The 26,668-nt window shown below is 42.4% G+C and overlaps 3 protein-coding genes across 4 annotated transcripts in view; 1 reads left to right on the top strand and 2 right to left on the bottom strand.

The window, feature by feature from the left end:
• Window positions 1–3,156: 3,156 nt before the first annotated feature.
• On the bottom strand, window positions 3,157–6,654 carry hpdl (4-hydroxyphenylpyruvate dioxygenase-like; the record flags this gene model as incomplete). The annotated part of the gene is given in 6 exon segments (XM_079237311.1): window positions 3,157–3,185; window positions 3,188–3,369; window positions 3,523–3,650; window positions 5,228–5,379; window positions 5,460–5,626; window positions 5,984–6,654. Coding segments are annotated over 6 exon segments (1,329 nt in total).
• Window positions 6,655–9,471: 2,817 nt separating this feature from the next.
• Window positions 9,472–21,830, top strand: zranb1a (zinc finger, RAN-binding domain containing 1a; the record flags this gene model as incomplete). The annotated part of the gene is made up of 9 exons (XM_079237442.1): window positions 9,472–10,303; window positions 14,092–14,279; window positions 15,102–15,255; window positions 16,057–16,128; window positions 17,268–17,466; window positions 18,284–18,404; window positions 20,139–20,268; window positions 20,776–21,005; window positions 21,615–21,830. 9 exons carry the CDS (start codon window positions 9,472–9,474, stop codon window positions 21,828–21,830), a joined length of 2,142 nt encoding a protein of 713 aa, XP_079093568.1.
• Window positions 21,831–24,789: 2,959 nt separating this feature from the next.
• The window catches only part of ctbp2l (C-terminal binding protein 2, like), a gene marked incomplete at its 5' end in the record, with an annotated part of 46,102 nt that continues 44,223 nt past the window's right edge, over window positions 24,790–26,668 (bottom strand). For both annotated transcript variants that reach the window (XM_079237443.1, XM_079237444.1), the window contains 2 exons: window positions 24,790–24,986; window positions 26,155–26,272. In XM_079237443.1, the coding sequence (XP_079093569.1) occupies window positions 24,806–24,986; window positions 26,155–26,272 (299 nt within the window). In that variant the 3' untranslated portion in view covers window positions 24,790–24,805. The remainder of the gene's footprint in view (window positions 24,987–26,154; window positions 26,273–26,668) is intronic.

Below are 26,668 nucleotides of genomic sequence, written 5' to 3'. Positions count from 1 at the left end.
TTGTTCATATATATATATAGAGTGGTGTGTTTGCTTACCTTAATACATGTTTAGACACTGTGTGTGCACTGTGAGCAACTGACAGCGGTAGGCAAAAATGTGTTTACTTCAGAAACCGTTTATTTGCCAGGAATGTTTACACAAATGGGGAATTTTTACTTAATGAACCTCTGAAAATTGACATAAGCCAACTATACTCATGACACATACGACACAAAAGTAAGGCAACTGGATGTTATTGCAACAATAACATACCATGCAGTAAGTTAATTTATTTTGTGGGAGCTGAAGTCAACACAGTGGGCCTCAGAAGGGTGGGGCACCCCTGGCACACTCTATTCTTAATCAAGGAGTAACATCTGTTGTGTGCCACTAATCTCCCCCAGACTGTCCTCCTTGGTTTTAGACTGTCTGCCTTTTGTGTTAAAGGGCACGGAGGATTTGTCTCCTCCACTCTGTAAGCTACAGTGTGGGGGTCACCCTTTTTTTTTTTTTTTTTTACCAAAACTCCTTCGTCAGTCCAGCAAACAAATGCAGACATTGCAAGTTGTGTTTTGTTGTCCACAGATGACTCCTCAGCAAACAGATGATCCAAACAGCTCATTGTAAGAAGTAGGTGTCTTGCAACTCATCAAGTTGGGCAGTGTGTGTTGTGACAGTCAAAACCATAGGGGGCAGTATCCACCAATCACCAACGTGTAATAGCTTACAATAAAGGTTGATTTAGGTGGTTTAGTCCTTTCTCTTTGACTCTGTTAATGTAACTGTAGCTAGCATATGGTTGACAGTGAATAGGAAGTGAGCTTCCAACCCACTTCACCCCAGTACTGAGACCCCATGCAGAATGCTGTATGCCATCTGTGGTTCACACTGGCCTCAGACAGATGGCTGAATGACTCCTGTTACAGGAGCCATCCCTTCTCAACTTTAAGGAACACTTAGTCTTCTCCTTCTTTGACAAAAGTCCCCTTTTTATGATTTAATTTTTCATTAAAATTTTTAAACAAATGCGGTAAAAACATTTAACTGGTTCAGTTCATATAGTGTAGTTTTAAAGCTGAAGAAGTACTCCTGTTCGACATGCCGTTTTCGAGTTTGGTTGTGATTCCTAGAGCCCATAAGCTTTCTTTCAGTGAGAACAAATCCAAAATACATTGTCAGCTCTTAAAAAGTTTCGTTTTTGCCAAGAGGGTGACGCTTGAGTAAAAGAAAAACACTGACACCATTTGTCAAAATAGCGGAAGTGCATGCAATTACAAGTTTTTTTTGCAGCCTGTTGTTGAAACTATTCTCTGATGTTTCTCACTGGGGGAAACTGTAACTACAGTCAGACCACAAAGAGCGCATATGGCTTTCATGAAACTCCTTCAACATTTCACTGCTTCTCATCCATCCCGCTAATCGTCGCCTATAATGTTTATAGCCAAGTTAATTGAGCTGGCATCTCTGTGGGTTCAGACGTCCCCTCTGAGAGGCTCTGAAGCGGCGTTTGGGCCAACGCATGCACATTGCTAAAACCTCCACAGCATCTGAAAGAGATGCAGCTGTTCTTCCAGGAATGGTTCACGAGTGACTGTGTGAGTGACGTATTCAGAAAAAGGGCAGTGGAGCTCAGGGCCACTTTATTTTTTTCGTCATTTTGATGTTTATGATATAATCAAATAAAGTTACTCATAATTCTCTCAGCCTACCTTTTCCGAATGAACTACCATAGATGTAAAACTCTATATTTGGTGAGGTGAAGTGGCTTCAAGTATATGCCTGTGTTAATAAGGAAGTGGTCAGTATTTCTCATTTTGTATATGGACATTGAAAGTAGTGGAAGCGAGATATACATCTTTTAAGTGAAGTAAAAGCAACAATAACACAGTGAAAACACTATTATATAAAAGTCCTGTGTTCAAATTTGTACATAAGTAAAGTATTATCAGCTGAATGCACCTAAAGTAGAGGTACTAAATATATAAAATTGCCCCATTTGGGCTATTATATTATGGAAGTATTACCATCAAAGCATTAATCATCAATTAATCATCAAGTTTGTTTAATAGTTCTCTAATGAGTATTAAGCTATCTGATCTTGTACTTATACCTAAAACAAACTAGCAATACAACAATGCAATGTGTTATGACATATTGTATTCATCAATTATTTTTAGAGATGTTTTGATGTGTAAGTAGTGCCTCATTGTTGTAGTTTGTCAAATCTTCCCTGCTTATATTATTTACCGTTAGGTAGTTTTACATTTGTACTTTTTTTAATTGGCTACATACCACGCAATTAAAGCAGTCATATGTAGAATAAAAGCATAATACTATGGCAATATTGTGGAGTAGAAGTGTAAAGTAGAAACATAATTAAGTCCCAGTACAAACTTTCCTGTCTGACCACTGGTGATGTAACCAAAGAGATTTTAAGGGGAGACATCCCAAGTTAATAAGTCAACTATTTTAGTTAATAGATATCACAATGCCAATTCCCCAAAATGTTATTCTTAAATGTGTAAATTAAATCATTATCCTGCGATAATTGTTAGTGAGATTAGGATGAATCTTTACGCAAAGTGACAAAGTGTCGTGAAATCAACTTTTCCAGACGTCTGAAAGAAGATGACAATAGCCCAAAATGTTGTCGCCTGAGATGTCTCCCCCTGAGAGCTCTTATTCTGAAATGTAGCCCAACCACATTCTATGTAAACATAAACAGAGAGCAACTTATTATGAGGACAGTAATTGGTCTTCACGGTGTGGTTTGAGAAACAGATTTATTGAGCAACAGTTGCTGTGAAGTCCAGCAGTTGTTTTGCTTTGACACAATGAAAACATAGACTTTCTTTTACTGCGACAGAAAGTGTCGTTTTGGAGTAACTTTTCAAGTTTCAAGTAAAATATGTAGCAAGTACCTCTTTGTTTAAAGTGCAGTTTTACATCATTGATGTTAATGTCATGTTGATCGATGGATATTAATACAATTTATGAATGACTTGTTAGCAGTGCAACAGGCAACTTGAGATGTACCACTAAATAGAAAAACAAAATGGAGAGCACTTGTGAAAATCTGTAAATATATTATACATTCTACTTTTTTTTTAAATATATTTTAAAAGTAAGTACTCTCACATTTCTTTTAAAAGTAAGAAAGCAAATAAAATAGCCTCAGTTAGAAATATCTGGAGTGACTAATACTGGGAAGTTTGCGCCATCTTTGGGGATTCCTCTCCTTGAGAATCATCCATGTGCGCCTGCACGGACCTCCACAGCGCTCTGATGTTCCCCTCACCAAAACCTTTTGCCCCCCTTCTCTCTATCAGCTCGAGGAAGAAGGTGTCCTCAGCAAAGATGGGCTTGGTGAACACCTGGAGAAGGTATCTGGAAACAGACGATAACACGGTGAGGACGCTCCGTTGGTCTTACGTGACCCTGAGAAACACGTCGACTTGATATCGATAACTGAACGTGTGATGCAGAGACCTTTTTTTATTTTAAATAGTGGTTTAATTACAGCTCTTAAGTGCCTCTCACCCTCGGTTTTCAGTGGATGCGGCCTGTGATGACGGATCCCGGCTCAGGTCCGTGTCCAGGAGAATGCCATGCTTCGCCAGCATCTGGGGGTTATGTCCCGCCTCCTCTATCTCCTGCCGTTTTCCCACCTGTCACAGCACACAGGATAGTAGAAGATGACTCATTAGCAATGTGACCGGTATATGTTATGTTTAATTATCTAATGTAATAATCAGTCATAGAAACTACTTTGTTAAAAAGGTGAAGTGAAAAACAGAAATCAAAACCGAAAAATGGTATGCATTTACTATTACACCAAAAAGTCGTGTGCTTTAAAGATGTTTTTCCCAAACTTACTTTTCGGGGGACCCACCTTTTAAATATGACGAATTCTCACGACCCAATTCACAATAGGCCCTTCTTTTTTTTTATAAATCATGAGTTTAAATGAATGTTCCTGACCATTTTCTCTACTATTTCCACATCACATTATATTAGCTTAAATAGATGAACCAGACATTTTGAAGACATATATATTTGATGTATCAAAACTTTGTTTATGCATGTTATTGAAAATGTATACATATGTTATATTGATTGTTAATATTGATATTGATTGTTATATTGGGTGACAGGGCCTTCTCAGCTGCTGCACCTCCCCTCTGGAACACCCTCCCCATCCCCATCCGTCAGGCTCCCACCCTATCGTCATTTAAGCAAGCCCTCAAAACACATCTCTTCAAACTCGCCTTCACCCGCTAACCCCTGCTTCCTACCCTCCACCTGCTAACCCCTGCTTCCTACCCTTCACCCGCTAACCCCTGCTTCCTACCCTTCACCTGCTAACCCCTGCTCCCTACCCTTCACCTGCTAACCCCTGCTCCCTACCCTTCACCTGCTAACCCCTGCTTCCTACCCTTCACCCGCTAACCCCTGCTTCCTACCCTTCACCTGCTAACCCCTGCTCCCTACCCTTCACCTGCTAACCCCTGCTTCCTATCCTTCACCTGCTAACCCCTGCTTCCTACCCTTCACCTGCTAACCCCTGCTTCCTACCCTTCACCTGCTAACCCCTGCTCCCTACCCTTCACCTGCTAACCCCTGCTTCCTACCCTCCACCTGCTAACCCCTGCTTCCTACCCTCCACCTGCTAACCCCTGCTTCCTACCCTTCACCTGCTAACCCCTGCTTCCTACCTTCCACCTGCTAACCCCTGCTTCCTACCCTCCACCTGCTAACCCCTGCTTCCTACCCTTCACCTGCTAACCCCTGCTTCCTACTCTCCACTGCTGGACTAATTCCGTTGCAACTTTTTTTTTGGGGGGCGGGGGGATTGTTTGTTTTGTTTGCTTCATTGTCTTTCTATATTTTTGTTTAGTTTTTTGTTCTGTTTATCTCTGTCAAGCGTCTTTGAGCATTTGGAAAAGCGCTATATAAATTAAAAGTATTATTATTATTATAATCATTTAGGTTAACAGGCAATTTCTTTCTTTTCATTCCCTCAGGTTTTTTTTACATGGTGGAGCTGCAAATTCACAAGCAAGTGCATCTCTACAATTGCACTATTTAAAGACAACTCTGAACCGTCTTGTGTATCTTCAATTAGCATTTCATTACACATTTATTAACAACAATATATTTTCAAACCGGTTGAATACAACGTGGGCCACTTCTTGCATTCATCAAGGTAGTTTAACTAGTATTTGTTTGTGGGAGTCAGTCAAACCTGTGTGTAGTAGGCTTGAGGCGGGGAGAAAAACTGGACACCAGCGTCAGCCATCGCATGAGCGGTAGAAACAATGTTTTTGGTGTACAGTCCAAGGTGCTGGATCCCAGGGGCCCCATGCTGCTCCAAGAAGGTGTCAACCTGATTACTGCCTGAAACAAGTGCAAGCACACAGTGATTCAGGTGTTGCATGCCGTCAGACATGAAATATCTTGAACGTTGCGACAGCTACCTTGTCCAGAGAGGGATTCTGCAATTACAAACTTGCAGTCAGGCTCCTTTTTGTCCAGAGAGGGAAGAGAGATGCCGGCTTTGCTGCATTTCCAGTACTCCATGGCAGTCAGGCGCAGTCCAATGCCCTCCTGGTTTATGACAAAACCTTCGTCCACATTTTCATCACTACTCGGAAGAAAAAAGGAAGATTTATTACAGATATCAAGTTCAACTGAATGTAGAATAGTACGGAGCCAAATCAGGGTGAATAGTTTTGTTCATTTGAAAAAACGATTTGAACCCGAAAAAAAGTTAGTTAAAAATATAAAATATGTTACTGAAAACTGAGCAAATATATTTTATTCACCAAAAAAAAACAGAACTGAATCAAAATGATATTTAACCCCAAAAACTTTTCATACACTTATTTTTGTTGATTTTTCAAAAGCAAAACTTGAATTTTCAGGTTCAAATCTTTTTATCAAATGAGCAAAACTTGTCTCCATAGCTTAGGAGACAACCGTACACGTTTTGAATCCTCACCTATGAATGAAAAACCTTTGGAACCCAAAAAGCTTCTCGTACCACCTCATGACCTGGTGGGTTGATTTCTTGGGACAGACATAAGTTATGTGATCAAAATGTGTGATGGGACAAGACATGTCCGTCCCTGGGACGCTGAGGTCATTCCCAACGCCATCAAACCCGGGCAGGAAGCTGCCCTTGTATTGAGTCCTGTCAATTAATGTGTGGCACACATTTCCCACGATGGATTTCACCACCGAGTAGGTGACGTAACCACAGTCGTCGTGAACGGCCGTTGGCGGAACCATGACATCGCAGCCCAGGTGGCGCAGAGCCGCGGATGACCTTTCCACATCCTCCACCTCGAAGCACACGTTGTTCACGGTGTCCACCGGGTAATGCGAGCTGACGTCATAAAGACACTTATCCTGGATGGGTTTCCCCACGTTGACAGGTTGCGGGTCACGTGGATGCGAGTCTGTAATGTGGAGCGTCCCATTCATTCGGCTCGGTCTCTCGTTCACGATGAAAACAGCCGCTCCCTTCCTGAGAGCCAGCTGCCGGGCGCCGTCGGTCCGTCTGGTGGCGAACAAACTGAACTTGAATTTAGAGACAAGGTCACTGGAAACTTTCTCCGCGTTGGAAACGTTGAGCGCAATGTGGTGCAGCCTCTTCAACAGAGCTGCCATGGTGGTTCAATGTGACGTTTTGAATCCAGGAAGAGCGCCATGCTTTCAAGGGAATCTTGTGCAGCGGCCAAATGGGGGAATTACAATTTCCGGGGGGCGTCACGTGATGCCATGGGGCCAAAAATACTCTGGAACTCGGATAGCAGATAATGTATTTATAATTAGTATAATAATATACTAAATATATAATTTACTATATATATATAGTAGTATAACAGTATACTATATAAATAGCATATTATTATAGTATATTATACAATTATTTGTTAATGATTATTATTTTTTGTGTGATAAATGAACTTCCCAATATGAACACATGAATAGTCCTTCATTAAATTAGTAGGTATTTAAAGTTTTTAAATGCACTAATTGTTAAATGTGTATTGTTAAATGTTATGCCTCCCGCCAGGACAAATTCCTATATGTGAAAACATAGATGGCAATAAATGGTTCTGATTCTGATTGATAAATCCAAATTTTCTAACCCGAGAATGAGGCTAGACCGAGGGCTGGAGAGGTTAAGACTGGTCCTTTGTGAAACTCTTGTTAGTGTCTGGGTTCATGTGTTTACATTCGGCAGGCGGCCTTACAGTCTGAGTGATTTTATAAATATTCTTGTAGGTTGCAGTTCAGACTAGTTTATAAGCTTATTTAAATGTAATTTGTATGCAATTATGGTTCTACTTGTGTAATGAAGTCACAATTCAAGGTAAAGGGGAGAAAAGGGTCTGACAGTCTGCCATGTGCAGTCCTAGTTCTCCATTGCCTCCCTTCCCTCCAGCTGGCCAAGCATACTGGCCTGGGTCTACAGCAGTTTGGTGTTGGCTCCCACCGTGGGCAAAATATTTTGTGGCATCAGCATTGCATTGCAATTGGGTCATAACCAATTAAGATTAAGAAAAAAAAATCAACATACAACATCAATAAAACAGAACAATCTTCTCTTGCCCTTTAAAGGAATCCCGATCCTTTCCAAGTTTATTTGTCACTCCGACTTGAGGGAAAATGTGACGCTATATGTAAACAAGATGGATCCTTTCTTGCCATAACTGCTGGGAGGAAGGATTTACCGGAGTGCGCTTGGAGTGGAGCTTCCGCAGGGCATCCAGGCACACTCCACGAGAGCTTAGTCCTAATCCATCACCCTCCTCAGAGGGATGACAGTGGCTGACATCTGTGCAGCTGCATTCTGGGCTTCTCTGTGCCCTTTCTTCTGTTTCTATCTGTGAGTCTTCCCTGACTCATTCATTTTTAAATGTGCCAGACCAGTGGTTCTAAACCTTTTTTTCTAAGAACAGCTATTGGAAACGACACCATTGGATTCTAATTTTAGTGAAGTGTTATTATGAATACCACTGCTTTTCTAGACCTGAGACCTGCACTGCGTAAAGTATGTGTCATATTTTGTTTAACAGGAAGCAACAATAATTAGATTTTTTTTTCACTTAAAATTAATAGTGATGTAACCTCGGGGTCATTAAAAGGTGGATTCATAACAGACAAAACTATTTTCTGCATGCATTTGTGTTTTTCTAAACATGAAACCCTGTTTCTTTTTGTTCCTCACACAATGTTAAGTGTGTGCAAAATAAAGTCATAAGCTTTCAAATTGATGTAATCAATTCTGCGAATAAAATGGTGCATCTGCACTATGCAGAGATTGATTGCTGGACTAGATTAAGTTGCCTAATTTGTCAACAAGGAGCGAGGATTTTCGTGTTTATGATAAAGTCGGATATTTCTGAATTATTCGGACAAATGTCCCATATTCCAGATTTTTTTAAACACGAAACAATGAAAGAAATGGTGTGCTTCAGGATACAGACTAAACACAATAGGCTTAAACTTCAGCAAATAAAGAACGTTTGAGTTACGCAATATATACCTTTTCTGCCTTTTGTTATAAAACCCACCAGCTCTTTTGAACATCTCATAAATGGTCGTAATGGTCGCGCGTGAATAGGGGAAATACAAATATTTCCGATAGATCCTGAACGCAACACAGGTCTTTCTTTTCATCCAATAGCGTCGAGAGCTGAGCCAGATGATTCGTGACGAAGGCAAGCGAGCGTTTATTTTGGCTCTGCTACTCATTTGTCTCGCTGTCGCCGCCATTAAACAACACGGAGGAACGTAAACCATGGAGTGTCGCATATTTATACCATGATTCAAGGAGTACAGAGGCTTTGCCAAGGTGTGGTCTATCCCGCAAGAGCTTAATATGTCCTTGAAGGTAAACATGTGAGAGCCCAAAGAGGTCGAAATAACTCGGATTGGGAAAGGTTTGATCGAGGAGAGGGGGGGACTGTACAACAAGGGTTTGTTGTGGTTTTCAGCAGCACTTTGGAAACGGGCCCAGCCGCGAAACGGTAAGAGTTTAACCTAAAATATTCCGTAATATGACACGTTTCATGTTTTTACCGCCATATGAAATGAGTGTTAACGGTTACAATTGACGGTAACTGTGTATGCTCGGTGGTTAGCTTGGAAGCTAGCAAGGCTGAAACATTACCAACGTTAGCCGACATTACAGCACAATACAGCCAACCGTCATGTGAACCGAACCCTGTTGACAATATTGTCAAATGACAATGAGCAGCTGGCAGCACATTGATCTTTCAATGACTCCACAATCTGAGGCCAGTGACCTGACCAGATGTAACGTTGGTGTTGACAACTCCAGGAAACACCTGTATATAAAACACAATACCAATTGAATACATGCATTGACCTTCGAGATGATTTATGATTTATTTTTTTGTGCCTCGCCTCTAGCTAGATTCATCACCTCCGGTCCACCACCCAAAGTGATCCACAATGACGGAACAGAAGGTAAAGTGGGCTTGTGACTACTGCACATATGAAAACTGGCTGTCTGCAGTCAAGTGCACTATGTGCCGTGCACAGAGGTTGAGGGGTCCCATCATCACGGAGGAACCTTACAAGAACCGCCCCAATCTGGATAGCAGTCTGGAGTGGGACCCTCCCAGAACCGAGAGTGGCGGCAACCTCCTCATCTGCCCGGACTCCAGTGCTCGGCCGAGAGTCCGGTCAGCCGGCATGGCGGAGATCGCCAACAAGTGGTCCTGCCAGATGTGCACCTACCTGAACTGGCCCCGAGCGCTCCGCTGCACACAGTGCCTGTGTCAGCGCACGAGGACCAGCAGTCCCACAGAGTCCCCCCAGACTTCAGGCTCCAATGCCGGCTGTCGTCCCTCTCTCCACTCTCCGGTGGACACCTGTGAGGAGTACAATGACAGAAACAGACTCAACACCCATCCGCAGCACTGGGCATGCACAGTTTGCACCTACCAGAACTGGCCCACTACTGCAAAGTGCGTGGTTTGTGACCGCCCCAAGCCCAACAACCAGGAAGCCATAGTGCTGGGCGAGTCTTCAGAGCCGACACCCGTGATAAATGAACAGGACAGGGCCCGGTGGAGGGGCAGTTGCAGTGGAGGCCAGGGCCAAAGGAGGTCCCCTCCAATGCCTAAGAGGGGAGAGAATGTCCAAATGGACTTCCAGAGGATAGAGCTGGCAGCTGGAGCCATGAGCAGCAAGGAGGAGCAAGCGGTCGACTTCAAGAAGCTAAAGCAGATTAGAAATCGTATGAGGAAAACGGACTGGCTGTTCCTCAATGCATGTGCTGGTGAGTTTTTATACGTTACTACATGTCATTCCTGTGAGGCCTGAAGCGATTAGTCGATCCACAGAAAATGAATAACAGCAAAATTGATGATCAATTAAGCCATTTCTAAGAGTAATGCCAAACCCTAGTTTCTCTCTATGGCTCACCTGAATAACCCTACTGGGAAAAATAATCCATATTCTTGTCCCTATTTTCCTTGTAACAACACTTCTATTGTCACACCAGCTTTGTGTTTTCTTCCGTGATGTCATGCTCAGTGATGGCCGAGCGAGGTAATCCAGTTAAAGGCAACTGATTTTGTCCCAATGGCAAAACATTTAGTTTTTTCACTCCGTTCTATTTTATTACAGTGCCTCACCCTGCAAAATGCCATGGTTACATAGTAGTGTGATCCACATTTTCTTTTATCAATGAATGACTACATGTTATTGTTTAGACTCCAGATTTGATTGTACAACAGGCATTTTTGACAACATGGGCTTGGCGAGCTCTATTCAGAAGGATTTAATTTCACAAGGTAGTGCTTTCAAGTGGAAAATAATAACTGTAGTGAGAGGATACTGAAAGCCAACGAAGCATAAATTATGCTGAGTGGCGCTATTATAAAGATGTGTAACCAAGTGGCGAGTAGGAATTGGATCCATCGCATCCCTGAACCCCCAGATGCCCTTGCTCTGCCACTGAGTGTCTTTTGATACCCTGAGAGGGTGCGAGTGCTTCCCAGCCGGTGGGGATGAATGAGCCGTCTGGGCAGCGCAGTGAGCCGGTGGACCCGAGACTCTGCTGGCCCGCAGTCAACCGGCCCTGTAAACAGTGGTGCTTATGTGCCGAGTACGGGCTCTAGGAGGCAAAAATAGCCTTGACAAGACATGAACACCAGTCTCCAACAAAAAAAATAAAATGTATCACATAATCAGTGTCCTCACGACCTTTGTACCGATTGCCCTTTCCAAGTTTGTGTTGTAGAATTGAAAACATCACTCTTCGGTCACAGTGAGAATATTTCTCCCACCGCTTTCTTACATCTACCTCATACAGACATTTCCAGACATTTTTTTTAGACAAATGTTTTTATTGTCTTTTCCACAGTACACAAACACAATACAGAACAAGGCACAATCAAAAAGTACATATATAGGCACTTGGAGATATTTCAAATAGAGATATCAGTGACATGTTTGTTTGTTGGGCGGCAAAAATAAAAATAACAGTAGAGGGTGACAGATATGCACATGCACAGATATATAGTACATATTATACCCCACAAATAGAATGCTCCCACATTCCCTAATGTGACCAGTGAGAGAAGAAAAAAGGAGTAAACGGTAGACTACAGGGTTACAACAAAATCGTCCCTCTCCGTTTACAGCCATTTAGTTGTATTCTGAAAATACCGTTGTTCCTTCTTATTCATCGCATGTCAGCTGACTTTTATTTTTTTTATTACAGTTGTGCTTTTCAAAGCATTTGTCAATGGAGGAAGTCTCTGAGTGGAGTAGCACTTTATAGCCGAGCCAAACACTTCCTCAGGCCGCGCAACTTGATTTCCCTTTGCTCTACTGTTTGTGATCAGATTTTTTTTCAGAGCTCTGTATTTGGGCCAAAGTGGGATGATCCCATTGATTCTGCTTTCCACAAAAAGGAAGCAGACTGTTTGTGTAATATTGTTCTTTTGTGTTGAACCGGCGAGTCTTGCAATTGCAGATAATATTTGTCTGTATTTAAAAATACAATTGTTACAGTTTGATATGGCTCATGATATTGTGTACAGTTCATGTGAGGATAAAAACATATTGTAAAGGAGACGTGTGTTTGCTATCAAACAACCCAAAGTTCTTGTTGATCAGCAACCCATGAGTACAAAGTCCACCCAAAATGATATCAGTGTGTAGAAATTGTGGTCACAAATATCAATAACAATTTTGATTAGTTAAAATAACAACATCACATTATTGTCTGTCCAGATGGTGATGCCTGATGTTTAGGATGCTCCATTTCTAACCATTTTGAGACTGATATTGTAAAGACTAATCCTGTCATACTAGGTTGATGATAAGGTTTTTAGAATGTGTCCCAGTTCCACACTATGTATTAATCCTGTATAGTACACATTATGTACTAATCTTCATCATATACTAGTGTGGTGGTAAGTGAGAAATTGTAAAATGTAAAATAAGCCTCAGCAGAGTTGAGTGCTCAAACAGCTACACATGCTGGAAGTCCAGGGGACCTTAAGAATAAAAATTCTCGGCAAGAAATTAATTAGTTTTGTACGAACATGAAATGAGCACTAGAACTGTCACCCAAACGGATTTTCAGAATAATCAGTATTTTATTTTTGTTGTCATCCACTGCCATTTTCTTTAGTGTTTATTAGACAGGACAGTAAAGAGGTAGTCAGGAAACAAGGGAAGAGATGAATATGATGCATATGAAGAGTGGCATTGGGACACGTGTGTTTTAATCATGACATCTTTGACTTAAAACCAAGCACATGAAATGTGTATTTATTTTTATTACCTTTAGTCATACACCTGCAAAACGGGTCACCCCATTGTCTTACTTCCCCCCCCTCCAGCATGGCAGTAGCTATGTTTCAGCCCAAATCATTTGGGCGTCCATATATGGATCTATGTTTGCAAAGTATCACCCAGCCAGGGATGGGCCGTTCTTGGCACATTCCCGTGCTTGTTCGCTCAAGGTAGCCGGCCTCTCCCTCTGCCAGACAGGCAGGACGTCCTACCTCTTCTGTTAGAATGAACCAGCACGTCGGTGTTCGGCGTGCTCGACCCTAGCCGCCGCTCATTTCACTCATAACAGATGTTGAGACGACCGTTTTCAAAGGAGGGGGAGAACGCTAATCTGCACAGACTGTCCTCTGTCTGACACGGCTCTCTGGTATAAGCTACACTGCTCTGTCTGTTCTGCTGTGTAGTGGCCCGACAAGTGTGATAACCGCTCTCACACTGGGTTAGCTCGTTCGCTACATCTAGAGGTCATCGGAACTGTGGATCCACGTCAAGAGCTAGTGAGCTCCGTTCACTGTGGATTCTTTTCACATTTTGCTCTTTTCAAGTTGAATTTGTTATGCAAATTGTCCCCCAGATTTTAATATGATTGCTTGGGACTAAGAACAGTATGATGTGTGAGTTCCTTCTAGCTCTTTGATTGAAGAAGGCAAGCTGTCGGTTACATCTTCCTTCCATTACAAGCAAGGATATGGAGTTGTGCTCCAAAAGGCAGGCTAATCCATTTAAAAAGAATAGGCTCGTTTTAAAAGGATTCCCCTTGTCTTTCTACATTAATTTTCTTTGGAGACTAGAAGCACTAGTATTCGGTGCTAATACATTATTACTGGTACAACCCTGCAATAAATACAACCTGTATATACATACAAAGGTTATGATGTTCGGTTTTTGTTTGAACGTGTTTTACAAAGGTTTGATTCAACTTTATGGTCAATTTTCAGGCTGTATTTTGTAGTGCTGTTGAGTATAACACTTGGTCTTTCCTCAAAGATATAAAAGGTGTGCCTAATAAACTGGCATATGAGTGTATGCATTGTGATGACGGCAGGGCTTTGTGGACAGGCTTGCAGTTGAGTTGTGAATCGTTTTTCTGTTCCTCGGTCGTTGATTGTGACGCATCGTATGCGAGTCGCCTCCAACTAACTGCAAACCGTGCACATGAATTCCTGGAAAAGCCGCCGCATCTGATCCATTTTCACATGTCAATGTTTGTCTCTCATTTTCTGAACCTTCCTTCCTTCCTTCCTCCTCCGGCTGCAGGTGTGGTGGAGGGAGACCTGGCTGCAATAGAAGCCTACAAGTCGTCCGGTGGGGACATCGCCCGGCAGCTCACCGCCGACGAGGTGCAGCTCCTCAACCGGTCCTCTGCGTTCGATGAAGGCTTCACTCTGGTCCATCTGGCCATCCGCTTCCAGAGGCAGGACATGCTAGCCATCCTGCTCACAGAGGTAAGCATGCTATATATGTGCTTTGTCTTCACCACCCCACTGGAATTAAGGTTTACCATCTTTTTTGAGCAGGTTGTCCCTTGATTAAACCCTCTCTTTATACATAATTCTATATATACATAAATGCACTACGCAGCAGAATCTGTGGTGGTATCAGATTTTAGATTGTCCTCTTCCTATGTAGATTTTAGAGTCTTATAAAAGGAAATGGGTAAACTACTACTCTTGTGAATGTCTTTACACCAGTGCATTTTACAGAGTCTGACAATCTAATTATTATTATTTTAAAAAAAAGAAGTGTGCCTGCATTTTGACGCTATTCTGTTCTTCACCGCAACAACCACGTCGACTTATCGTAGAGGATATATAGCCGTTGCCTGTAATGCCTTTGATTACAGCAGAAGTGCACTTTAAGGATTAGGTGGAGGATTAGCCTGGCTGCAGGCCTGCCACTAGTTCCTAATGGACCTGATGCCACAGAGCTGATGTGGTTTGCAAGGAGGCCAAGCAATGATTAGGAGAGGCCCAGACGGCTGGAAGAAAATGGTTGGCCTCTTCACTGCAGAATTTGAGCCTCAAAATAGAAAATACATATGTAGAAAATATTACTTTTTAGTTGTCGTGTTTATTGTTTTTAAGAAAATCCTGTCAACATTTGTCCATATTGCCCATCCTTGGACAAATATATACATGCAAGGACATGGTCCTTTTTGTTTCACCAAGTGGTTCATGATTGATATGCATCACAATGATCTGATCATGCATATATCGATGTATTTGCCTTTTTAACTATCAATTCATCTGTGTGTTTGTCCTTTTTAGGTGAACCAGCAGGCAGCTAAGTGCATCCCTTCCATGGTGTGCCCCGAGCTGACAGAGCAGATCCGCAGGGAGATTGCAGCATCACTACATCAACGCAAAGGAGACTTCACCTGTTACTTCCTCACCGACCCGGTCACCTTCACTCTGCCTGCAGGTACCCACGATATCTGTACCTACGATATTTAGATGATCACAGCACTTGGCATGTTGGACTTCCTTGCATATGTGCTAACCTTGGACTTTTTGAGTTATTCTACAAGGATAGATAGAGTGGAAAAATAAGTAATTTGCCGATTGTGGGGATTGCATTACATTTCATGGACATCTGCAGAACCGTTCTCTAAACGGTGTGCTGCATTTCAGTTCTCGACTGTCCCGTCTCCGTCTCTGGAGAATTGGCCTTGTTGTGCAGCATTGCTCAGGGAAACGGCAGCTCGGTGTCCTGTCCCTGTGGCACAATGTCTTCACTGAAATGACATGCACTTTGCTTTCAGAGCGACCAGTTGTATTCTGGTTCTGAGCTGCAAGTGCCGCTGGGATGAAAGACTATGCAGGCCTGACGGATAGATTTTAATTTTTCTTTTTCTTTTTTATGTTAAGCCAAGTATTTCCTTGCAGACTGAATATGGCCAGAGGCCAGCTGCAGGGTGCTCTCCCTCTGTTTGGGTCTCTCTCTCTCTCTTTCAAACAAAGCCAGTGCCATTCACTATTGAGCCAGAGAATAGCCACCAGTGTTCTGGCTTTGTGTATGCACAGTTCGATACACAGAGGAACACAACATGCTGTACAGAGCTTGTGTTTACAGCGTGCTATTGACGAAATGTCAGCCAATGAATGGAATTGGAAAGAACCTCCCTGTGTGTCATTCCTGTGGCGATCCTGTTCCCCTCGGTGTACTGTACCATTAGAGTAATAGTGAGTAAAGACACAATATCTTTTCCACACTTCTTTGCAGATATAGAGGACTTGCCGCCTGCTGTCCAAGAGAAGCTGTTCGATGACGTATTGGATCGAGATGTGCAGAAAGGTACCAAAGATTCAATCTTTTTCATATCTGGTATCTGCATTTATTGAAGCAATTTAAGGTGTTAAGACATGGCTATTGGTTACTTGTGCTTCCTGATCGCTCTGTGCCCCGTACAGGACTTGTGTTTAAAAACCAACATCTGCTCTTCAGTCCCCAGCCAGCTCTCCACCTCCTGCTTCATTATATATACCCTTTCTAATTAGGTTAATTGAGCTCACTAGTTCCCCTCCCTTCGTGTGTGTGTGTGTGTGTGTGTGTGTGTGTGTGTGTGTGTGTGTGTGTGTGTGTGTGTGTGTGTGTGTGTGTGTGTGTGTGTTCTACTGAAGGTATCGGAGGAGTCTTGTGACCTACTTAAGCCGCCACAAACTGGGTTACTGATGGGAGTTGCTCTGGGTTTTTGGTTTTTGCACAGAACATAGAACAATGACACACTGGGAGTAGGTCAGTGGAGAGTCTATCTTTCTGAGCTGATGATCGCAGCCCTGAACATTCTGCCGTATATATTAAGATTCTGTATGTTGCCGTGTGCGATTATTAAGTTAATGTAAACATCGCTGAGGAATCAGTTAAGTTGTGTTAAAATGCTGAAAAGCAGAATGTGCGACGCAAAAAGACGAGCTGCAGCAGTTACATATCTAAAACACTCAAGGCTGCATCCATGGTCCCTTTATTACCGATTATACACCTTTCATCTTTTTTTTTCTGTTATTTCTTTTATGAAACTAGACTTATTTGTTCATTGGTCAGCTGAGGTAATACAAAAATTAATAAAAAAAACAGAAAAGGGGAGCATTATCCTCAGCGTGGTTCATGCTTTAGTTCTGAGATAATGACTCAGTTTTTCCATGGAGTATATTTCCTCTACAAGCTCCTTCCTCTCTCCTGGCCTTGGTGGGTTGAATTTAACCTTCTCCGTGCTCTTTTTACAAGAGATAAATGTCTTTATTTTGAGGGATCAATCCCAGGTAGGTCCACAATCCAGGGTCACTGGGAATCTCCACAAGACCCAACCCCGTCCCAGACCGTGTGTATATTTATACATGCCAATTTACCTCCATCTGTCAGAGCGTAGCTTCTGAACACGTCCTCCTCTTACTGCCCTCACCACACGCTCATGCGTTTTCTCCATATGTGTGTAGAGTTGGAAGAGGAATCTCCCGTCATCAACTGGTCTCTGGAGCTGGGCACGCGCTTGGACAGCCGTCTGTACGCCTTGTGGAACCGCACAGCCGGAGACTGTCTGTTGGACTCGGTTCTACAGGCCACATGGGGCATCTATGACAAGGACTCTGTTCTCCGCAAGACCCTCCATGACAGCCTGCACGACTGCTCACATTGGTAGGACACCCAGCCACACAGAGTCCCGGTCGTCACACAGGCCAAGAAACATGTCAGGACTAATACTGTAAAGTATTATACGAAATGTTTTTCTTTTCTTACAGCAATTTTATTAGTATTCTAAATGAATTGTCTTCCATCATTATGAAATTCAACTTCAACTATGCGTTTTGCTCATCGCCACAAAACGGACCAAATCATCAAAAAGAGCAGTGTGTCATCAGAATTAGAGCAGATCTAAAGCGCTAAATACTGAAGACAGAAAGTAGTAGCTCGCCCAGACAAGATTCAACAAAAAAAATTGTCTCACCCACAAATATGTTGCATTTAATCAAAGGACCTTTTTACCACCGAATAGTCATGAGTCTCAAACTTGAGCGTAGCGTTCATTGCTGCCTCTCTGGCCTTTCTATCTTTCAGTGTCGTAACTGCTGAAGTTGTATTTCATCTCGTGGATTTTCATGTAATAGTATAAACATGTTTCTGGTTGTCTGTAGCCGGTGGACTTCCAATGCAATCATGCCCTGCTTGCAATTTAGTGGTTTTGATAATTTGACTCAGAGGAGAAGCATTTCCTCAGGATATTTACATACTTCCCTCACACAGTCAAATACCGGAGGTTTGATTACTTAGTAATGGTAAGACACGAAGGAGGTGTTTTCCTTTTAATGTGTGTTGCAAGAGGCGTGTTTGATTTAGTTTATTATGTATAACTGGGTTTCTTTTGAAAAAAGTGTTTGCATAACCCGGGTGACATTAGGGAGAAATTGAGTCTGAAATTTGATTCAGATGACCTTCATATCTAACTTTCTTTTAGGTTTTACACGCGCTGGAAGGAGTGGGAGTCGTGGTACTCGCAGAGTTTCGGTTTGCATTTCTCCCTGAGAGAAGAGCAGTGGCAGGAGGACTGGGCGTTCATCCTGTCTCTGGCCAGCCAGGTAATTATCTGGATGACACGCTTCCTTCCTCAAGTTCATGATCAATCCAAAGGCAGAAAATGACCCAGTATGATGTGGTCGGTCTGAAAAGGGAGTGTGCAAGCGCCTGGTAAAGGGTCAAGGCGAGTAATACTTAATATGCATTGATGCATCGTCGCCGTCAGAATGGCAGGTTTATGAACAAAAAGATTATACTTTTTGGTTGTTGGAAATTCAAATGTCATCGTCACAGAAATGCCACTGAGTTAATCATTTAGTGAGTTATATTTGTTTTAGAGGATAATTAAACCACCTGGCACACATTAAGAAATGCAGGAGGTTCACCACCTCGTTTATTGCACAAAATGTGCTCGGGCTCCTTTTTAGGTTTTGGGGGATCAGACACACAATGTTTTGTTCTTCCTATTGCGTCTATTGAGGGGGAAACAATAACATCTTCCTTCTCCAAAGACTCTGTATTTTTACACAATAACTCATTGTGTGAACTATTTCATACTGTTTCATGTATTCCTCTCCTTAAAAGGATTAAAAAGCAGTTGTTTAATTTTGCCCCCTTTTTTAAACTTGCATTCTTTACATTGTTCAGTCAATCAGAGGATGAGCTTGGCCTGCATGCACTATGCTTTTGCATTATTGTCTTCTGCAGACGACAGGAATGCAAATCCCCCCACCTGTATTCTCATGTACTTGTGGACTAGTAGAGCAAGAAATACAAACAAAATAGGAACCCGCTCATCAAACAACGTTCCGTACGAGAGATCAAAAACCTCCACGGGGTCTCTTTCTACCTTGGTGTAAGTTTCCAGCAGCGGTGGCCATGTTTTAGATTTCAACGTGGATATGTATTTATACCCTGTCCTGTCACTCTACAGTTATTTAAGTGAGACGGTCTTAAGAGTGGCATTCTTTAATATGTGATGTAATGAGCGCGTAGGGTCCACACGGCAGTTCAGCTTTCTTTGAAACAACACCAAGTTTAGTCCGGACCATATTGTTCTGTATAATCAGCATAAACACTATGAATCCACATTGTGAGGTACAAGATCTAAATATGGATGGCACGCTTTAGCTGCACAGATTCTCCACTTTTTAACACTTTCAAACACACATGCACACACACTCGAATGAATGCACAACATTTAATTTGATACTCCTTGAATTGAACTGAACTACATGGGAGGCTTGGAAGGTGGATCTCGTGTGAATGACGGGGAGGACATAAGCGGTTATTATAGGTCCCCTAAGACGGAGTCGCAGATTGACAGACGGCTCATCTGCTTTGCTGAAGCGGCAGCACTTCCCAACACGTGACCTTGTGATTACGGACATTTAGCACAGAGAGCCACTCCACCGGCCGAATAAACGAACGCAGCAAAGAGCCGCCATGTGATGACCTCGTCTGAGGCTTTGACAGTGATGGAGAGATGATATACAAAGGATGAGATCATCCTTTGTATATCATCTCTCCTTGTATATCCCATCCTCTAAACGCAGGTCACTTTGAAGCCCCTTTTCAACACGAGTTGTATAGTAGCTGTTGTATGAAGCAGCCTGCTTTGTGTGTCTTCAGCACCACTGAGGGGTCAGTTGCAGGTTCAGTGTGCTGGACGCTCTGTTTTGTAATACGATCGCCGCACTTGGCAGTCTCGACACTTCTCGCTATTTTTGGTTGCCTTTAATATTGTTGATATGATTACAAGCGCTGCATGATGTCGTTTTCTTTCTTCTCCTCAGCCCGGGGCCAGCCTGGAGCAGACACACATTTTTGTTCTCGCACACATTCTTCGCAGACCGATCATCGTCTACGGAGTGAAATACTACAAAAGTTTCCGTGGGGAAACGTTAGGATACACTCGTTTTCAAGGTGAGGCAGCATTTGGATACGATAAAGGGATATTCAAAAAGAACTGTGCTACTATTTAATTTTTTTTGATGATTTTTTTTTTTTTTTTTTACTGTTTCGGAATAGAAATGTTCTGCTTTTGCCTCTTGTGACATCTAACCATGCAGATATTTTAGATTTTATTTGTTGTTTACGAACTAAATTAAGTGGAATTACATTTTGCCAAAGAAATAATGTTTTTTTTCTATTCTATATTCTGACTTTTTGACATTAATTTGACTTGTTTTTACATAAAGTTATGTGACTTTTTAGGTTTATCTTTTTTTTATGCTATTTTGTGAACATACTACACTGTGACTTTTTTTAATGACTACACTATTACTTTACTATGTCATATTTTAGATGATGGCGCACACACACACACACACACACACACACACACACACACACACACACACACACACACACACACACACACACACACACACACACACACACACAGATCTCACTTGCTCTCCGTGCCTCCAGGTGTGTACCTGCCTCTGTTATGGGAGCAGAGTTTCTGCTGGAAGAGCCCCATCGCCCTCGGCTACACGCGGGGCCACTTCTCGGCCCTGGTGGCCATGGAGAACGACGGCTTCGACAATCGCGGTGCGGGCGCCAACCTCAACACTGACGACGATGTCACGGTCACTTTCTTGCCTCTGGTGGACAGCGAGAGGAAGTTGCTGCACATTCACTTCCTGTCTGCGCAAGAGGTAGGGACTGATGCTGCAAGGTTTGAGCTCCAGCTGTGCGCTATTGTTTTGTGTCTGTTTGGAAGGTTTAATATTCAAATAATAAAGCTCAAATTGTCATAAAATAAGATTATTCTTTATTAGTCCCGCAGTGGGGGAATTGCAGGATTACAGCAGCAAGAGACATAAAATAAATAAAGAATATAAATAAAGAATCTACAATAGCAGTATTTTTTTTATATATATATACAGACAGAATACAAAATGTGTTTAAAAAATGTATTTATATTGCACCAGTTGAAGTAATTAAAGTGACCAACGTGATTGAAGTGTTTTGTGTTACTTTAACTTGTTGCTAAAAGGAACTCTCACCACTTGTATTTTACCTAATATTACATTTGTTATATGTGAGTCACATTGTTTACTATACAGTACAGTAATCTGTCTTCATGCAGGAGAAAAGAACATACTTGGGGACACAAATTCAAAGTAAAAACAATGAGCATTATGTCCAGTTCATGGTGCAAATTGCTTCCAGCATGCAGTTGTGAAGTGGGTGTTTCGGATTGTGACGCACTCGCAGTTTTGCATCTTAAATATGAAGTAACTGCATGTTTGTCTGCATCTCAGATGGGCAACGAGGAGCAGCAGGAGAAGCTGCTCAGGGAATGGCTGGACTGCTGCGTGACAGAAGGAGGCATGCTGGCCGCCATGCAGAAGAGCTCTCGCCGCCGCAACCACCCGCTTGTCACCCAGATGGTGGAGAAGTGGTTGGACAGATACCGCCAGATCCGCCCCTGTGCCTCTCTGTCTGACGGCGAGGAAGAGGAGGATGAAGACGAGTGACTGAGTGAGAAGAGGTGGAGAAAGAGCTCCTAAATCTGAGACTGGACACTGTCGGCTCCGGGAGAGAACCGTACTATCTATATTTCTTTTTTTTTTTTTTTTTTTCTCTTCTCCAAAATGTCAATCTTTAACTTGTAATAATGCATGTGTTGTGTGAGCGCCGTGATAGTAAAACAAAAAAGATACCAGCAACAACAAATAGAATCCTGATTACTGCTCCTATGAAAGCACATCAAGTCCACTTCCTGTACTCAGATTCCTCCTTTTTTTTTGTTATCAAAGTAATTATCTTGACCTAATGGAAATACTATGAACATATAGGAAAACATTCTGTATTTAAGGAAAATCCCGAAGCTGCACTAGATGAGAACTTTAATTTACAGAATTAAATGGAAGTGTTGCTTAAAATGGAGAGGATGCTGATCTGTGTGTGTGTGCGCGTGTTAAGGGTTAAAGAGCACCTGTTTTTCTGATCCCTCTGCAGACCCCTTCTGACGTTTGGATTTATTTATTTGTGTAGGAGATTTAGCGCGCAGAGGCAATTCCTTTGTTCGTCCCCCGTTTAATCTGTGTTCCGTTTGATCTGTTCAGTCTTGAAGTATTTTATTTTGCACAGATGATACCTACTTTCTGTGAGGGGGGGGGGGGAGGAAGGACGTTTACTGACATTTTTACGTGTGATTTAGTAGCTCAATGTCATTAGAGTGGGTGGTGGTAATGCTGGTGGAGAGACGAAACCAAACACTCTGCCTCTTTCTATAGAGTGCATTCATATTAAATTTGACTCACTTGTATCCCGTGTTGCCATTTGCATTTGTTTTCAGATTTCTCATGCTTGTATCTGTTTGGATTTGACTTGAGAATTAACTTGTTTTTTGTTCTTGCCATAGCTGAACTTACTATGTTTAAAAACACATTGGGTAGTTGTGAATGTTTTTTTAAATTTAGTCCATATCACTGTTGGATAAACTTCTCTGAAGTGCGAAATTGGAAGCCTGTTTTGAAAAGAGCGAGTGTTTCGCAAAGAAAATCCCATTTCTATTTCTGCCATCACCATCATGGGAACCTCCAGTGGTTCAAAACCTCAACACAGAATTGCTCTTTACATCGTTACTAAAAGGTGATATTCAATTTGCTGCATTTCACTTGACGTGATCAGGACTTGTTTATACTTTGGCGCCCCTTTGGGACAAAAGATGCAACTACACTGAAGACACAAATCATGTAAGATGACGTTGAAGGAATGTATCATCAGGAGCTGCTCTGCTAATAAAACATTCAAGACAGTGTGTGAAAAAGCATGCTGGTACAGACAGCTGGTTCTCAGAATCATATCTTTTATTTGAACTGCACTGAATGCTAAATGTTCACCTTGTACAAGAAACAAATACAAATACTCACACTAAAAACAAAAACATACTGCTGGCTGCCTCTTCTGCTATTGTTGGGACACTAAGGAGTTTCTGCTATTGCTCTTACAGAGTACAGGATGCCCCAAAGAACCTGGCCTTCAATAGAACAAATCAAATATAAGGAGAGAAGAAAAGGGTGGATCACATAGGACTATGGTTATAGGAACATTTAACTAGGCAATACAAATCTAACAGGACTCTTCAAAACTCTTTAACACCAAAAACGTGGGATGCGCCTTGTATATAAAAATACCACAATGGAGAGGATGAGGGAGGAGAGAAAATATCCAGACTAACCAGATGAGTCTTACCTTTTTTTTTTTTTTTCCTCAAAGACAGAATTCTGGGAATAAACAATATCTGCAAAAAAGTGATTTCCTGAGTCATTAATGAAAAGTAAGTTTGCTTTAACCCTTTCCTGTCTTCAGTGTGAAATGTGCTCAAAGAAGAGGGAGGGGGTCACAATCTGTGTGCCGCTGCCACTAAGTTGATATCCGGTTCCCATTAGCTGTCATCGGATATCAGATGCATCGCACCAAACCTTTTATGATTCTAAAAAAAAATGTTTCCTCCTTCGCAGCTCGCAGTCACACTGACACATGACCAACAAACTCTTAACCAAGGAGAAAAGTGAAATACTTAGCTGGCAACTCCCTCTAAATCCATTTAATTGAATTCAGCTACAATCAAATGTTTAAAGTGAATGTTTGTTTAGTGTTTTACAGCTTGGGGGAGAAAAAAAAGATAATCACACAACATATACTGGAGCAACTTATGGTCTCAACAGTCAGAAGAAATCCCCCACACTGTGTAGAAGTGCCCTCAAGTGGTGAAATCCTATAACTGCAACAGCTGTCGTATGTATTATTGCCAGGAAAGGGTTAAAACCCACACTAGATTACTAGAACTGATGAGTCTTTTTTTTGTTTTGACGAATGATAAATATATATAGTAATCCATTTTTAGTCATTCACACAGAAGATTGAAAGAAACAAAAATGATAATTCTCTTCTGAGGCATAATGAGGGGGCTAAACAACACACATTAGTTACATAAGGAAGGTTGGAGCTGGGTGGAGGAAAGGAGGGGCGAGTCAGGAGGAGGTTGGGGAGGCGGCGGGGAGGAGATAAGGTCCAGTAGCACATGATGCCAAAGTTTTTTTCTCTTGTTCGCCCATTGGTGTGTTGAGATGTGGGCCTACGTTTCCCATGAGCTCTGAGGTGTACGGGCCGGGACAGAGTCTCATCGGTTGATCCCGGAGCGCTAAAAACACTCGACTGTGTCCACAATCATAGGCATGTCCCGAAGAAAAACAAAAACCATCATCATCATCATCAAAGAGTAAAGTCGGTACTGAACCCAAAAGAGACAGAGAGTAGAAACTAAAACATTAAAAGTACAAATTCCCCGGAACACTTCCTTTGTTCCCAGTTGCTGGACTGGTTTCAGCCGCTTGTGTTGTTTCACTGTCTCTTGGTCCCAGTTGGTCGGTTGCTTTGCGATTGGTTGGTTCTGAGTGTCGACACGTCGGAGGAGATGTTGTCGGCCGTATCCCTTCTGCTGCTATTGCTCGGTGAGGTGCTCTCTGGTCTCGCCGTGTTTGGAGGGCTGGTTGGGCGACGGGGCCTGGGAGGGGTGTGTACCAGAGGGCAGGGTGTGGGCGATGGGCACCCCGCCTGGCACCATGCCCTCTAACGCCACAGGGATGCCGCCTGGAGCCACGCCAACTACGCCCGGTGGGTATCTGGGGAAAGGGAAGGTCAAAGGTTAGTGGGACTCCCAGAGGGCATGCAGTTTACTAAATATGTTGAATATTCTCAACATCCTGACAGACAGGATTATCTGAACAAACCTAAAATCTAGTGACACTCAAGGGCCTTTCCCAACACAGGAAAAAATAACTGTCAGAAGTTGAAAAGAAGTCATAAAGAAGTTATAGTACATTATGTCGATAAAAAGGTCATAGAAAGTCATATTATAGTACATCAAATAAGTCACGGTATAGTATGTTGAAAAAAAAGTAATAAGCAAGTCATGAAATATCACAAAAAAGTCATAATTTATGTCATAAAAGTAGTATGAATAGTATTTTAAAAGGTCATAGTATAGTATGTTGTAAAGTCATGGTATAGTATGTCATAAAAAAGTTATTCAAAATGTCAAAGACAAAAAGTCTATTACTGTGAAAGTAGTTCAGTAAAAAGATTCCCAGTGAACCCGAGGCGCTCCGTACAATAACCATTCAACCAAAGAGGAGGAGGAAAGGATAATGCAGTTCAGAGACGTTAAATCCAACAGAAGTTGAAACCCATAAGAAGGAAATCACAAAGCATGACTGCATCTGAATGGCTTTACGTCATGCTTATGCTTATTGAGATGCTCAAAGCCCACATTCTCTACGTCGTGTTCAGTCACACAGGTGAGCACTGGGGGGTTATAGAGGGGACACACATCACGTGAGCTCAGCTCAGAGGGTCTTATCCGGGACCTCCAGACAAGAGGCTGTTGTCCCGGATGGTCGTATTTACCTGCTCCTGATCTAGGCAATAATTTTGTCTTGGGGGACACCGGTTGTTATGCCAGGAAGGTTCACTTGGCTGCGTGGAAGAAACACATGGAGGCGGACATGCTGAGTTCAGGAAGAGCCCATTTGACCACTACAGAGAACAGTCAGAGGGTACAGGCTACTGGGATCTAGAGCAGACCAGGGACGTCATTGATTACTTGTTGATAACTTTCCTCAACCAGTTGAAGGAAATACATTTTAAAACAATGAAAAAAAAGGGGGTGGGGGGAATTGGGCAATCCTAGTATAATGCAGGGCAGCTTTTTAATTCATTTGTTTTTTTTTTATTAATAATTTCTTTTAAATGGGAAGGTTTTTGCTAGCCATCTGCATGTTCAGTCTCTACCTGTAGGCGGCGCCGTTGAGCTCAGGGTGGACGCCCGGTTGATCCATAACTGCCCAAGGTGCCGAGGTGACAAAGAACTCCTTGTTGACGCAGTTTCTTAGGCTGTCAGGGATACGGCCTGTCATATGAGAGAGAGACACACACACACACACACAGTTAAAAGCAGCGAAGCACACACTCCAGGTCGTAACGTCTTCCAGGTGATGAGTGACAAAGAGTTGGAGTCCAGACTGACAAACACATCAGGCTTAGAAACACAAAATGCAAATCAAGACCATTTAACAGTCTGGATGTGTTCTCGTCGGCAGCCTCTGCTCTGCGTCGGGGAGCTAATGATGACGTCTACTAAGAGGTCCAGATTTAATAACGGCTACCCAGGGCCTATTGAAGTGGAAATGTGACATCTGGGAAAGAGAGACGTGCGACAGGTCACACAGTGAAGATGAGGCTGCGCCTGCAGACCACGAAGCAGTGGAGAGTCGGGCGGAAAAATATTTCATATTGTGTTTGTCGG

Source organism: Taurulus bubalis, assembly GCF_910589615.1.
Source record: "Taurulus bubalis genome assembly, chromosome: 2".
NCBI classification, from domain to species: domain Eukaryota; kingdom Metazoa; phylum Chordata; class Actinopteri; order Perciformes; family Cottidae; genus Taurulus; species Taurulus bubalis.
The sequence above is the reverse complement of the archived record's forward strand: the minus strand, read 5'-3'. Positions and strand labels throughout refer to the sequence as shown.